Source organism: Psittacula echo, assembly GCF_963264785.1.
Source record: "Psittacula echo genome assembly, chromosome: 7".
Lineage (NCBI taxonomy): Eukaryota > Metazoa > Chordata > Aves > Psittaciformes > Psittacidae > Psittacula > Psittacula echo.
Genome location: NC_137740.1, coordinates 26,753,499 through 26,768,970, shown reverse-complemented (window position 1 = coordinate 26,768,970; position 15,472 = coordinate 26,753,499). Strand labels below are relative to the sequence as shown.

The window sequence follows — 15,472 nt, the reverse complement described above, 5'->3', positions numbered from 1 at the left end:
GTGTTCCCACATCCATCCTGGCACTGCAACAATGGCTCTCTGATGCCTCATTTTGATGCATGTCTCTCTCTTGCCTCTTGGCACCGGTTCTGCTTTTGTGTCTCATCCCACCACAGCAGCATTTCTCATTCATTACTGAACAGCCACCTCTAGCCTCCCCTTGGCCTATGTTCTGCATTTTGCTATCAGCATTTCTGCACTTTCTCACTCTTGGCTTTCATGTGAAGACCACTTCTCAGAAATGCCTGCATTAACCTAAACCCCTTCTTTGGCACCACATGCATGAAAACTCTTCAGCAGAATTAGACTGTTTGCAGACTCCTCGCTCTGCCTTGGCCTATCCTGTGGTACCTACTTCCTTTCTTAGGAAACTGGCTATGAATCTGTTTTCTCTTGCTTTATACTCTGTTTGTGAACGTTTTGAGACCTATTTTCTAAATTTGGCCAGCAGTAAGTACAGGGAGTTCTGGTCCCTGGTGAGGATTCATAGGCTCTGTGCTAACACTAAGTAATAATTCTTCTGTATAAATTAGATGGGTTCTTTAGCTCCTTTATCCCTTTTTCCAGGCTGCTGATGCCTGTGACTTTAGCTGCCTATAATCCTTGTCTCCTTGCCTTCTAGAGAGCGACAGGACTGCGAGATTGCTCAGGAAATCCAAGTGAAGCTTGTGTTTGAAGCGGAGCAGCGCCGCAGGCAAGAGGAAAAAGATGAGGTAACCTTTAAAGCTGCAGGGATGGCAGGGCTATTTGTAGCAGCCCTTTCTGTGCAGGTATTTCTTGGTCATTAGCCACAGGGGCTGGCTTGTGTAGTGTCAGGCCTGGTCTTCACTGATCTCTGCATGCACAGAGATTTTGGGGAGTCCTGTTACAGGAATAAGATACAGTCAGTCCTCACACTCAAGGGTCACAAGAGTTGTTGATGCCAGGGCTGCCTTGGTAGAGAAGAGGGCAAGTAATACTCAAGAAGACAGGTACTACTTTTTGGAGAATCCTAGGTCATGATTTGTTTGGTGCAAAGACTTCAGCAGCACCCTCAGCCCAGCCATCCATCTCTGGCTTCTCCATTACCTTACTTCACGTTTACGTTAGTCTTTCACAGTCTGAACACCCTGTTGCAGTTTCTTGGTAGCAGATTGCGTTTGTGATTTCAGAATCACAAAACAACACTGCTGCTGTTGCTTGAGAGCAGGCAGTATGGTTTGTCCATGGATTTGGCTTGATCACCTTATTGTGTCAGCCTGTCAAATAGGGTATTCAGGAAAGCCACAGGGGGGGAGGAACACCCGTGTGAGCCTGGAGTGTGGCCCCATTTTTACTGCAGATAGTTTCCTGAGAAGTCTGAGTAGTCTTAAGATGCTTAAGAGGCACCTGGTGGAATTTTCTGTATAGTGTGAGCTTGGACACAATACCGTGTCTCCTGGAAAAGCCTGAAATAAGAATCTGTCCTTATCTGACAGATGCATGAGTTTGCTTGTGCAAGACCTCATTTTCTTCTTATTCCATTAATTCCAAGCAAGTACTGCAGGGTTGCCCAAGCAGATGTGGAAGGGTTTCGAGGAGAAGCTTGTGGTAATGGGAGTGGAAGGAACACTCTGGCTAAAGGATTTGTTCTATAAGTGTGACAATCTGTCTTATTTTTATCAGGAAGACAATCGGGGTACAATGCTGCTCATATTGGCTATGGGAATTGCATCTTTCCTTCCTGCTTTACATAGAAAGCTGCTGGCATGTCAGCAGTCTGACAACAGGTGCCTGCAACTTGTCACACATGAGGGTGCAGTAGCTGCCCAGCGTATACAATAGCTTTCTAGTATCAGTAGTGGCTAGTAGTGTTATGGCAATGCTGTGTTTGAGGCAGATCCAGTCTGGTCTGCAAGGTTTTTAAATGAAGTGCTAAGCCTACCTGCTTGTAAGTCCAGCTTGTAAGAAGTGGTTTGTGTGGATTTGCAAGTCCTGAGCTGTCTCAGTCCTGGAGATAATGTGCTTAAGCCCATATATTTATAGACCTACTGTACTTGCTGGAAGACATTAACCTTGCCAGGGGAAGAAAACTGGGGGGGGAGGTTGGGTTTCTTTCCTTTTTTTTATTGATAAAGAGCCTCTACAGGTTCTGCACAAAAGTTGTCACTGAGCAGATCTGATCTGAATCCTGAAATAATAATTTGTACTTGAACACCAATTCAGTGTCCTCCAGTGCTGGCTTCTTTGCTCTGGAGGGTGTTGATACTCTTAAGTTTGCATTTCAGCGATGCTGTTCCTGCCTGCAGTGTGCACTTTACATGCATGGCTCTGTAAAGGTCCTGAGGATTAGGGAAGCTTAAAGGAATACTATCCGAAGGGCTAGCATGCCCTCCTGCTGCTGTCTTCCAGCTTCTCTTCCTCGCTTCAGACTAGCTTCACTGACTCAGCAGCTTCTGGACCCTAAATGTGCAAACCCTAGGGAACTGTTTGTTGTTGATGGGCCTTGTTGATCCATTAGTCATCTCAAAGGAAAACCAGTTGGGAAAATGGAGTGCTGTTCTCTTTAATGGCACATCTACCAAAACTGTGATAGAAGATAAACATCTGCAGTCCCTGCAGCAGTCCTGCCTTGTGCCTAGCCTGTTCCTCCTAATGTCCCTTTCGATTTTCTTTTCCTTCAGCCTCTGACTGTCAAACTGATTCATTTCCCTGCCTGGCATCTTACAGTCCCTGTAAATTACAGCCAGTTTGAAGCAAGTTCATGACTTGCTCTGGGACCTTCCTCCTATCAGAAGTGGCTTCAGCTGTAGACAGTCTGCCTCTGATTTCCTGATGTAGTCCAGGGTGAGGTCCAGTGCACTTGTGTGAGCAGGTGTGTGCTTGCTTGACTTTCAAATCCTTGCTGAAGGCCTGAGGTTCCACACACAATTCCTTCTGCCATGCTTTGGCCATTAGAGCTTTGCAGGCTTTTGTGCAAGTGGAACAGGAACCTGCAAGTCTGCCACAGTGCTGGAAGCTCAGTTGGTGGATCTGAGTGAGGTTAGATACTAGTTGCTGAGATGGTCCCTTGTCTCAACTGCTAAGTTGAAACCTCATCCAGCCCAGGGATTGAATTTCAGAGTAACCCTGTTTAATTTTTCAGACAGGACTTTTATAATTAAGAATTTGAATAGACACATCTTTAGACATTTTTTAGGGGGAAAGGTAATGTCTGTTTCCTTTCACCTCTGCAGGACATTGCCCGTCTTCTACAACAGAAAGAACTGCAAGAAGAAAAAAAGCGGAAGAAGCACTACACAGAATCCCAGGGACACACAGGCTATGAAGATAGCTATTATGCAGAAAACGGAGGTATGTTTCTGCTAGATAAGAGAATCAAGATCATGGCAGTATAGGTGAACCTGGTGATCTGGCAACTCTGTTTAGGAGACTTCCCTTATCCTACAGTTCTGCATTCAGCACTGTAGCATTGCATCAGTTTTCAGGGTCAAGATCAGGCTTTTATACAAGAATCAAGAAATATTATAAAAAAAGCCCCAAAAAAACAAAACAAAAAAAAACCCAAACCATAGAAAAAAGCAGAGAAGACAAATTTGTAATTTTCTATGTCCTAGAAGGTGGCCTAAAGCACAGGGTTAGGGTGTGTGTATGTGCAAGCACACACACGCATGCATGTTTTAAAATGGCTTGTAGAAGAAAGACAGTAGCTGATAAACCAGTTACTTATGTATAACCCCACAAGCATTACAAGTAGGACCCCACTTGCACAACCCCCACAAGCGGGGGAAAAATGCAGACACAATTCCGTGCCTGCATTTGAAGAGTAACAGTTTCATGTGCTCATCTGCGATGCTGGCACAACTGCATAAATGAATAAATGCTCGTTCATGGATCAGCCTTTCAAAACTCCGTGCAGGTATGTATCCAAGCTTTAAAATTAGCACAACTGCTTTGAATGACTTACTGAATAACAAGGTCATCTCCACAGAATGTCTTTGCTGTGATTATCATCTGGGACTTATACATGGCGGAAAAAATATGACCCACAGTGCTGTATTGCTTTCTCTTGGCCAGCTTTTATGATTGAATACAGACCTTCTTTAAACTGGGAGGAGAGAATCAGGGTATGTTTAATTATGGAGCACTCTGGGGATGGCTTTGCTGTGCACTGGTGGTGGTTCTTATGTTCTTTCTTAAAAAAAGTGTGGTGGGGAAAAGATGGGCTGCTTTTGATTAACAAATTGTGAAGATGAAGATCAAGCCTCTTATTTCTTATTTTACCACCAGTGCCATTGGTGTCTCATTTTAACATCATTGCTGCTGATGATTTTAAATTACTTTTATTTGAACTTACACAAAATATTTTCATTTCAATGGGGAAGAAGTTCAAGGATGGCCAAGAAAACACAAAGCACAAGTGCAAACCAGTAACCAAGTGGAAATTTTGTGACCACATGTCCTGCTACGTGTACAGAGCTGGGAAAGACTTTGATCTGGGAGTCTTATGATGAACCCACACTCCAGCTTTTCAGAATTAAATGGTTCAAGTCCCTGAAAAAATACAATATAAATAGTAGTGTTGATATGTGGAGATGGTAGGACAGGATAGATTCTTGTAACAGAAATCAGTTGACAAAAGCCTATGTTTCTTTGAATTGAGACTGTGATGAGGATTTGGATAGCAGGATATCTTATGGGTCTGAATTTTTTCTTCCTGCAGTCATCTGTAGTCTTGGAGGTGAGGTGGAAGTTGTTTTGCCTGGCCATTCAATAGTACTGCTGCTCTTGATCCATGCTCCTTAAAAACAAGAAAGGACTATAGTGGATTTTGGTGCTTGGATTCTATTGATCTGGAACCTCTGAAATACTTGAGCAGCATTTGATTTGGCTTCAGCATCCTTGTTTTGTATTGTCCTCATTACTTGTGAACTTCAACAAAAAAAAGCCTTTTTGTTTGGGTTTTAGTCTGTCTTGAGACTGAATAAAAATTTCTCCACATCCAGGAAGTATGTGGATGAGGGCCAGTGCTCCAAAGCGATGTCAGCTCTTAAAAACTGTAAAAATAAACATGAAAAAAGGCAGCATTCCTCCCTTCCAGAGTGTCTATGCCATGAAAAACATTTCTGTATTTGCTCAGTCACTTGCTGTCTGAAAGAGTAACACCAGGACCTAAAGAGTGTTTACACAGCCCCTGTGGAAGGTGCCATAGAAACTGGTGCCTGGTGAGGAGTTAATCTCCCTGAGATACCTCAAAAGCAAATCTTCTGCTTGGGCTCTCTGGCATAGTTGTGTTAACCGGTAGCAATCCTTTCCAGTGTAGCTGTGCTTCGCTCTTTCATGATCTCCTCTCTCTGCTGCTGTATTTATTGAGCTTTCTTTAATAACAAAATTAAATTCTTAGACTCTAGTTAATATTGTTCCAAATCTGACTCTTGCTTTCAGGCTCTCGTCTCTGTTGTTCAGTAAGTCACGTAGGTTGTTTTACTGGATATTTTGCTGTAAATCATGTGAATGATCTAAAACTGAACAGGAAGAAAAACCAGTTAAGAGTAACCACAGCAGTTGATGTTACGGTTCCTAGATTTTTAAAAATACACCTGTTCTGGATAAAAGTCACACAGATTTGTTTTCAAGGTGGATTTTCTGGAGGCTTTATTTTCACTGGCTTTGGAAGATTTTTCTGAATAGAATGACTTGAAGGGAACATTTGGATTTGGTGGAGTGGTGGTGTTGGTTTTAGGTTGCAGGGGTTTTTTTTTGTTATTGTTCCCACCCCGAAATCTAAATGATTGGAGGAAGGCAGAGCTATTTATTCAAACAGAATGAAGCTTATGTGCAGTGAAATCCATTTTAAATATTTTCAGATATTATAAAAAAACACCTTTTCTCATTGAGAAGGAAAGTCTTCTGCTGCTGTTTTTTGGCTTTGGTGTTTTTGAGGGTTGTGGAGGGTTTTTTTATTTGTTTAATTTTGGGGGATTTGTTTGGGGGTTTTTTGGTGCTGTGTTTTGGGGTTTTTTTGCATAGTTCTCTTTCAAATCAGCCCCTGCTTCAAAGCAATTTTTTTCTTCAGAAGTATGCTTTCATTCTGAAAAGCTGCTGTAGAGAAATAGTAATTCACTCAGTGCAATGATTTTTCTTAGCAAGTAAGTTGATTGGAAAATAAATCAAGTAGGCATACTGCTGCATCCTCATAGCTGTGTCAGGTTTATTACTGAAACTAAAAGCAAAGGAAATTTCCACCTGCTTTCTGAAAGCATGGAGGAAAAGAGCCCCACCAAGCTGCCAAGTAAGCGGCTTTTCCAGCTATGTTGCTGAAGTCAGGAGCCTGGGTTTTGGGAAGTCTTCTGCTGCCCTTAGATTTCTGTAGCCCTCTTCATAGTCAGAGCCTAAACTTCTATTTAGACAATGAATATGTGCAGGTAGTGAAACTTGTGGATCCACAAGAGATACACGGCAGTCTGTTGTGTCACACACACAGACATCTCCCCATCTGCTTACCTGCATCTTGTACCCTCCTTGCAAGACTTTCTCTGGTGGTTTCAGTATCCTGCAGCAGTGCCATGCCACCAGATGAGCTTTTCTGCTGGCCATTTTTCTGCCCCGGGGACATCATTGAAAGTCCCTCATCTCCATATCGGCTTGTCCTTGTCTTGGGATGTACTCGGATGCACTTTCATGCTGGACCTGTGAGTTCGGCTCTAACTCTGTTGCCTCCTGTGCTGCTTTGGTGATGGCCAGGCTGCAGTTTCACTCTGTCCCGCATTATATCTTGGAAGAATTATATTCCTGTTATTCTTCTTTCTGACCCCATCATGCTTTGCATGTATTTCCAGCTTCTTCTTGCATCAAGCTCCCTCATCTGCATGCTACGAGTCTGGCCTTGCTGAACCACTATTAACCCTTGCACCACTAACCTGGTCGTTGTTTGTCCCCCCCATTGCTCAGAGCACCCCAGGGGTGACCCCAGAGAGCAGGTTTCTGAGCCTCGCAGGGCACGCAGTGGTGACAGGCACATGCGCTTGCAGAGACAGCACCGAGAAGCACCCTTGCCTTTGTCCAGCAGTGCAGCCAAACACAGGCATTCCACCTCGGAGGATCATCAGAGGTCTGCTCAACTGAGTGAGGCCAGCAGTGGCCATCGGCAGGAGTGGAAATCAGCCAGCCAAGGCAGTTCCAAGAGTCATCCCAGCCCTGATCTGGAAGGAGAGGCTGAGCGCAGCACCTATGACCACTGCAATAGCTGGGAGCAGCAGGAAAGGAGGGCAGCCAGGAAGGAGAAGGCTTGGAGACCTCTCAGTCTTGACTTGGAGTCAGATCATAGACTTGCAGACCAGGCATGGCACAGCAGAAAGCCAACAAGGCAAGAGAGAGAAAAGCGCCTTCCTCTGCTTGGGATGGAACTGGAGGCTGAGCAGGAGACTTGGCACTGGGGCAGCAGCCAGCTGGCATGCCCTGGAAAACAGAAATCACGTCATTGGGGCCATTCGTCACACAGGATGGTGCATGATGAGAAGCTTCGTGATGCTGAATCTAGAGATGATCATAGGAGGGGTGAGGAGAGAGACTACAAAAGGTCAGGACACAGGAGACATTCCCCCTCCCCACATGCTGTGACCCAGGGGAAGGTTGAATACTTCCAGCGAGACTCAGGTAACCAAGTGATGGGGAAGGTGTACATACATGTGGGAATGGACTTTTGTGTGCCCCATCCTGGTGTCTGAAATCTGTGTTGTTTCCTTTGGAAAAGCTTATCTCTGATATCCACCTGCGCTGTGTACAGGGTGAATCCTGCCCAGGGTTCTCCCTTATTTAGCGAGATTCTTTTTATCCGTTAATATTCTTGCTCTGTTCATTTCCTGACATGTTCTGTGGCATCAGAGAGGATGAGTGAGAAGATAATATTGGAAATGGTGCCCATGTTATCCTGTGTTTAATTAAAAAAACCCTACAAACCAAAAGCCCCATAAAAGCAACCAACAAACAACCAGCTGTTTGGGCTTGGATTTTTTTTTTTTTTTTGGGAGGGAGGGAGGATTGTGGTTTTCTCCATGATATATTTGGTCCTGTGGTCTCCTTGAACAAAAGAAAAAAGAAAAACTAACAAAACCCCACATATTATGGTTGCACTTGTATTTGGTTGATTTAGGGTGCAGGTCTGTAAATGAAGATAGTTTGCTTAAGTACTAACAAGCCAGCAATTTCCATCACTTCTCACTGAAAGCCCTGCTGGCAACATAATTGGTTCATTTTGAGCAAAGTTCAGTGGTGGCACTAGGTGTCCAGCTGGGCTCACCTAATAAAGGTGAGACTCGTCAAATTCAGTACAAGTGGATTTTTCTGACAAACATGTACTTGTGTAGTTCTTGTTGTCCGGTGACACTTGGGGTCTGATAGGCTTTAAAGATCCAGACCTGTATTTCTGCTCTTAAAACCCCACTGGAATTGGGGGATGACCTGCCTCTTAGTAGAAGTAGGCGTTTACTTGGACCTATGGACAGACCTTGACTTGGTCTGTGTCATGGGACGCTGTGCTTTAAGCCATCTAACTGGTCTTCACTTGGATAAGGTGAGGGCTGTAATGCATGTCTGTCTCTGGAGATGCTGGAAGAATTGTTCTTCATCTCGATCATGCAAAATTTTATTGGGGTGAGTGGAAGGAGTTAATTAGGTCTTTACATGTTATCAGTAGGTCATGATTTGCTCTGATACAGTGTAGATCCAAGTAACTCAGTATCCTGTCACATGGAGTCAAAATAGCTGAAAGCTCACATCCGCTTCATGGGGGCTGTGGTTATGGTGTGCTTTGTGTTCCCCTGAGTGTGGGCAGAAGTGATGTGCAAGTAACGTTTATTGTTGTCTTCTGAGTAAAAAAGGCCTGGCACCAATCAGTGTGTGAAGAAGGCTCAGCCTCAGGTTGGCCAGCAGACAACTCCTGGAAATTTTTATTCTTCATAGAGTTAATGCTGTACAGGAGCCTGTTGGCCGCATTGTTTTTTGTTCCAGCATGTAAAACTGTGTTTGCCTTGACCTTGAATAATTTAACTCTGATCAAGCTGGTGCATTTTGCCAGAGTTTCTGTGCTGGCTATGGACTGCAGTTCTTCACAGCTTTGATTGATCAAAGTATGCTAGGAAAGGCCAAGTCATATTCTTAAACAAAACATGCCAGAGCTGAAGTTTTCTTGTGCTAAGGTGGTTTGTAAGAGGGGTGTTAATTGGTTGAGGAAATTAATCAGTTCGTTCAAACAAAACAAAAAGTAGAAAACCCCACAAGCCTTCCTTACTGCACATAGAAGAGGTGGTTTCCTCTTCCACGGTTTTATTCTGGGTTGGTGCATGAGGTCTCTGGCCCACTGCAGTTTGAAGTCTTTGGGATGCTTGGTGGAGTATGATGATAGTTTGTTGGTAGATGCACAGAATATTTTTTGAGATCAGTTGGCTACTTTATGTTCTGCCACTTGGTTTTAAAAGATTGGAAGGAAAAAAATTTCAGGGTTTGAGGTGAGAGACACAGGCGTCTGGAGTACATACTTCAGACACAAAGCAGAAAGCTCATTTAGATGTCTGAGGTGTCTGAATAATACAGTTCAGACTGCAGATGGAAGGAGAAGGCATTCATTGTATGTGAGTGAAGTCATACATTTTGTAACAGGGTTACAGTGAGACTCCTTTGGCCTGGTGCAAATAGACTGTGGAGAGACTCTAAAAATACAACATTTTAGATCATTTGGAGATGGTTTAACTTTAAAATAAACAAAACTCTGAGCTCAAAGCACTAACTGAACCTTGTATGAACTTCAGAAGTGTTTACTTGGCTGTTTTCTCACTAAATTGTAAAATTCATGGGTCAGCTTAATGAAGAAATTGTCTGTAACCTTTTGTGAGCCTGTCCCAGGCAACTTTGGCAGCCCATGCCACTTCCATCAGTGTGTTCCCAGATTCTCATAACAGATGTTGAGCTGCTCTCTGCTGCCAGGTTTTGCCAGTGTATCTGTATCAGTGTATCTGCAGAGTGTGAAAAGTTACAATTCTTTTGCTAGGATCACTGGGTCAGCGAAGACTGCTTCAAATTACATGGCCTCTTCTGCTATCTAGTTGCATTTGTCATACAGGGCATGGCATATCAGATATTTCTATATGCATAGAGGAATCTCCCTAAGGTGCATGCTGGACCTCAGCTAAAGGTACTCTCAAATCAGCTGCCTGGCAGGTATGCTGTCATGATCTCTGGTTCCCTTGAATGGGGATTTTGCAGGTGGCTCAGGAAATGGTGGGAATTTCGTTACTGAAGCATGTGGAAAATGGTTGAGTTGATTGGTTTCTCTCTCAATTCTGTAGGCAGTAAGTTGAGGGGGACGAGGCAAGCCATGTATGATACACCCCAAAGGGAACAGGAGTTGTCTGATGCAGAGATTGCTCGAAAGCTGCAGGAGGAAGAGCTCCTGGTAAGTAGAGAGGATGCTTCAGTGAACTCGAAGGAACTAAGGTAGCCAGCGATGAGAACTTTAATTTGTAAACTTGTGACTTTAATACCTAAAGTGTTGTTACTGTTCATTCTGGTAATTAAGTTTTGTCTCCCATACACACCTATATGGAGTGACAGTTGGCATCTGGCCAGCAGAGCCTTATTTTCTGAAATAAATACCCTAAAATTAAATAATTAAAGCAGAGTGATATTAAATGGACATTTCCAGGTAGGTAATAAGGCCTTTACTTGGTGTGGTCAGCCCAGAAGTGAGGCAGACCAGTGCCCATCTTTGAGAGAAAGGGGGCAACAGGATGGGGAATGTGTTGTGGTGTGGCCTGGCAGATAGATGAGGGCTAAACTCATCTGAAAAGCTGAAATGACAGTTTGGTGTTGGGTTGGAGGCGAGTATTGAGGTAGCTAAATAAATTTAGAGACAATGGTAGCATATTTGTATGGGTACCTGCTTGCCCTGCCTATGTAAGTTAATGAGTATGAATAAATGAGAAATGTTACTCTTTTGTCCTTTTGTCTCTTTTTTTTTATCTCCCCTCCACCGCTTTTTCTTTTTTCCCCAGGCTGATGAGGCAGATCAGAAGGCAGCTCAAGTAGCCCAAGATGAGGTGAGCAAAGTCAAATGTGTGCATTATTCCTTTACTTGTGAAAACTACAAAACACCACTTACTTCTTCTGACCCTCTACTTGTTCATTTCCCTCCTTCTTGGGGAAGCTCGGGACTCCCTTGGGGTTTGCTCCTGGCTAGTTATCCTGTATATGCTCAGGCTGGTCAAGGAGGAATTTGCACTGCCTGTTGCAACTATGGCAGAGGAAGTAAGTTCATGGCTGTGTAAGAGCATCTCTTGTAACTGCGCTCAAAGGGAGACTATCAGAGATGCTATGAGATTAAACACATACACACATCTCCATTGAAGGAAAAGGAGTAAAGGGCAGAAAGGCTTTGCAAACACAGTGCTGACAAATGGGGAATCCAGTGGGCATGCTGCATGTAGTCAGTCTTAATTCTGCCCTCTCACTTGATTTCTGATCACAGATGGAATCCTGGCTTTGCACCCTTCTCATTCAGCAGCTTTCTATTGGAAAGGGTTTAAATAACACAAACCCACAAGAGCAGTAAAACTGTCTGACACATTCTCTGTATTTTCCCTTCTAGGAAATTGCCCGACTCTTGATGGCTGAGGAGAAAAAGGCTTTCAAGAAAGGGAGGGAGAGAGAAAAGTCTTCCTTTGAAAGGAGGAGGCATGATCAAGACTGGAAGGTATGTCAAGCTTCAGGAGGTGCCACAAATGAAGTGCTATAAAGTTATTCCTATTTCCAAAGGGGGATGTGAGGGTGTGTGGTGAGAGCAAAAGGAATGATGCAGACTTTTGCATCCAGAGTGTCTTGCTGCCTGTTATTCAGCTGCTTCCCAAACCTTTTGGAGCCACCTGCTTGGCTAGGTGCTCTTTTACTTCAGCCTCAAGCAGGGTAAACCTTGGGCTGTGGCTTTGGAGAATGGTGCTAGATGTCACAGCACCTTGTGGCCTCCCTCAGACAATCCTGGTATGGGGCCTTACTTCTGCTGAAATCCTGGCTGTGGCACTAAAACCAGTAGTTTGTTCTGCTTGTGCACTGCAGGTATTAAGGACAATGCAGCTGCTCCAGTTGTCACTCTGCTTCATAATCAAATTGGCCCTATAATGAAAGTACTGAGTGTATCCAGCCTAGATTTTTGTATCAGTAATATTACAGAGGCTTGACAAGCCAGTGTGGAAGGTGGTAGGAAACAGATTTCACAGTCTGCGCAGGTTAGGTGCTAAAGGGGGTGTTGTGTTAATCATGGTGGCCAATTGGAAGTAGCTCTGTTTTCAGCCTCCTTACTGTTTGAGTGGTTGCAGGAGCACAGCTGCATGCATCTGGTCCCTCGTGCTCAGCCCAGCCATGTGCGTAGTCATTACACACAGACTGCATTCGACCCTAGCTTCGGGACAGGTCCCTCAAGCACTGTTTCATATTTAGAGCAAAAACTGAGTTTGTCTCAGAGCTTCATGTACTGGAAACTAGTCCTGATACTGCTATTTGCACATGTCTGGCCGTAGTTAGTTGTGTGTATAAACTGAGCACAGGACTGCGTGGAGCTCTGGCAGCCTCAGTGTGCTGGCTGCTGTCTTGTAAGGCACTCAGATGAGCTTCTTCCTCCTCTTCTTCCCATTAGCATGATACAAGCGAGTCCACACGTTCAAGATCAAAAGAAGGATCTGAAACTCAGCGACACAAAGGTGAAAGATCTTCAAGGTGAGACTGAACTGGCTGGTATAAATGGGGAAATGCAGGCAGAAGCTGAGTCCTAGGGAAGGGTTGTAGGGCGATTGGCCTTGACCCACTCGCAAGGGGCTTGGTAGAGAGCAGAGGTTTTGGCACTGAAATGAGCTGGAGGGCACAAGGCTTCTAAGATGTTCAGTGACATGAGTCACTCCCTGTGCTTGTGGCATTAGTCCATATTGGTCTCCCTGTCTGGCACTGACGGAGATTGATGAGCTTGTGCAGTGACATTTGTTAAATGGCAGAGAAACATTGAGAGGGTTAAAGAGCTTCTGTGGGTGTGAAACCAAATGTCATCTCTGGGCATGGAGAAGTAGTCACTATGCATTTGCACAGCTGCTCCCTTGGGTCCTCACTCCCGGTTAAGCTCTATAAGCTGCTCCCACTGCTGCATGTGGACACCCCGCAGCAAGCAAGCATGTTGTGCTTTGGGGTACCTCATCCTAAAACTGATGGGAATGTGCTGTAGCTGCATCAATTGGTACCCTGGCCTGGTGCTCCTTATGAGGGACTGAACCCTGAAAGTGACCCCGGTGGCTTTGATTTCCAGTCCAGATATGAGCCTAGAAATTCTTGTTGAATTTGCAAAAGAAACAACAAATGAGGTTTGCAGGTGAAGGCTGAGAGATATCGTATTAAAATACTCTGGTGTTAAAACAGGTCAAGCATTAAAGACTTTAAAATTGTGTAGTTATGATTAAGGTTTGCAACGAACTTTGTAATGGAAATTTTTTGTTTCCTGGCAAATTAAAGTGGTCCATGAGAAGTAGTAAACACTGTGCGTTTCTCACCACAGAAAACAGTAACAAGCTGTGCCCAGAGGAGCTGGTCTGCAGATGGGAAGTCTGGGCCAGAGACTGTATAAAAGTGACCAGGCAGCTGAGATGTTGTTTTTGACACACTGTTACGCCTTTGAGTATTTTTCCCAACACTTCTTTTTCACTGTGCTTGGCAGGTCACAGCCTCTCCACGATGACTTTGAACATGCTCGGTATTACACAAGCCAGCCCAGCCCTATGCGCCAGATTCCCAAACCTGAGCACTCTCCTAAAGGTAGGATCAAGCCCATGGTAGCCCCAGCACTTGGGTTGCTGTGGGCTGTCTTCCTCAAGTGAGCAGCCTGAAGGACAGGATGTTTGAAAGATGCTAAGAGAGAAAAGGAATGGATATTATTGCCCCCAGCAGGCAGGTGATGCTAGTCAGTGGCCGAGTTGTACTTGCTGAGAACACTGCAGACTGAGAGACTATAAAGTTGACTTGGTTTGCCTTGAGTTTGCCAAATTGCTCTCTGCATGTCCTCCGTGATCTCTTAATGATGAATGACTATAAATCCAGACAGCAAATGAAGGAGAAATAACATGAAGACAATGATGAGATGGATTTTAGGTGACTCATTGCTATCAAACAATTCGATAAGACAGAACCTCTCAATATCACGTGTCTGGTGAGCAGATGGGATGATTAGACAGAAGCTTGTCCTGAGAACATGCTCTTTTTGTTCCCGTAGCATCTCAGCACTGCATTGTTGGCTTGTTTCCTAAAATCACTTGGCATAAGAGCAGTGTGGTTAGGGTCGCCCCCACAGTTTTTTAAACCTGAATGCTAATTGTCTGAGTTATTTATAGAATCTCTGAGGAAGGAAAGGGGCAGCCAGAGTTCGAGTCAATAGCGCAGATTTCTTCCAGCTCCACTGATTGTGACTTAAATGTGGACACTTCCCAAAATTTAAAGTTTGGGAAACTTTTGTGTTCTGTGTCTATCAAACAAGCATGAAAGTTGATAGCACTTTTATAAAGTCTGTAAGCTGAGTGCTCCTTTAGTTTTCCTTAGTGAGACTGTGCAATGTGGCTGCAGCACTGTTCACAACCCAGAAGAAATGCAAATGTCTGCCTGTCTTGAGGACCTATCCTTTTTCCTTTAGTTTGGGTAAATGTACCATGTTTCCCATTTTGTCATTTGACTTTACCAGTACCCTGGAAGTCACACAGATACTCAAGAGGGCAGGCCAGGTAAAAGATGCCTGTCGGTAGTATTTTCTTCACCAGGATCCATCCTTACAGATTTTTTTTTTTTTTTTTTCTTTCATTCTTTCTGTTTTGCTTTCCAGGTTCCCGTAGGAAGCAGTAAACTGTGCTAGCCTTTGCTTTGGTACTGACTCTTCTGTAGCAAACATTACTGGAATTGCCAGGCAACTTTCTCAATTCCTTACCCAATGGAAGGTCCACCCTCCACTCCCAGGATGTCTTCTTGAAGTGTCATCATAATAAGGAACTTTGTTTGTTTCAATTTCCTACTCATATGTGATGACTTAAGCAGTGCAGTATAATCTAGCCACCACTGAGCTGTGCACGTCAACTACCTGACTTAACAGCTCCCTATTACATTCTTTTGAGGCTTTCCTTTTATTTTTATTTTTAAGCTTTGTCTGAAGCTTTGACAAGTAGAGATGCAGTTCCAACAGGGAGGAAAATCCAAGAAATTAGTTTGATTATGGTAATGCATCAGAACGTCAGAACTGCAAGTTCTTTCCATTTTAGGATGACTTAGCAAAGAGTTATAAGAGGAAACATCTTTCTTCCTGTGCTGGATAAGATAGCTGAGGCAACCTGACAGTCATGCTTGGAGAAAGAAGAGAGCATCTTCATAACGTGCATCAGCAAAAGCCAGAACCTGGGACTGATGAGAAAGAAATTGCCTATGGAATAAAATTTAACTGCTGTATTTC

At 44.0% G+C, this 15,472-nt stretch overlaps 1 protein-coding gene across 1 annotated transcript in view; it reads left to right on the top strand.

Annotated features, from left to right (window-relative positions):
• The window catches only part of CCDC50 (coiled-coil domain containing 50), a gene marked incomplete at its 5' end in the record, with an annotated part of 37,379 nt that extends 22,127 nt beyond the window's left edge, over positions 1-15,252 (top strand). The window contains 9 exons of the mRNA XM_080624285.1: positions 623-713; positions 3,195-3,312; positions 6,910-7,614; positions 10,302-10,408; positions 11,007-11,051; positions 11,600-11,704; positions 12,641-12,720; positions 13,703-13,800; positions 14,855-15,252. Coding sequence (XP_080480411.1) covers positions 623-713; positions 3,195-3,312; positions 6,910-7,614; positions 10,302-10,408; positions 11,007-11,051; positions 11,600-11,704; positions 12,641-12,720; positions 13,703-13,800; positions 14,855-14,874 — 1,369 coding nt within the window. The 3' untranslated portion in view covers positions 14,875-15,252. The remainder of the gene's footprint in view (positions 1-622; positions 714-3,194; positions 3,313-6,909; positions 7,615-10,301; positions 10,409-11,006; positions 11,052-11,599; positions 11,705-12,640; positions 12,721-13,702; positions 13,801-14,854) is intronic.
• Between the last annotated feature and the right edge of the window lie 220 nt (positions 15,253-15,472).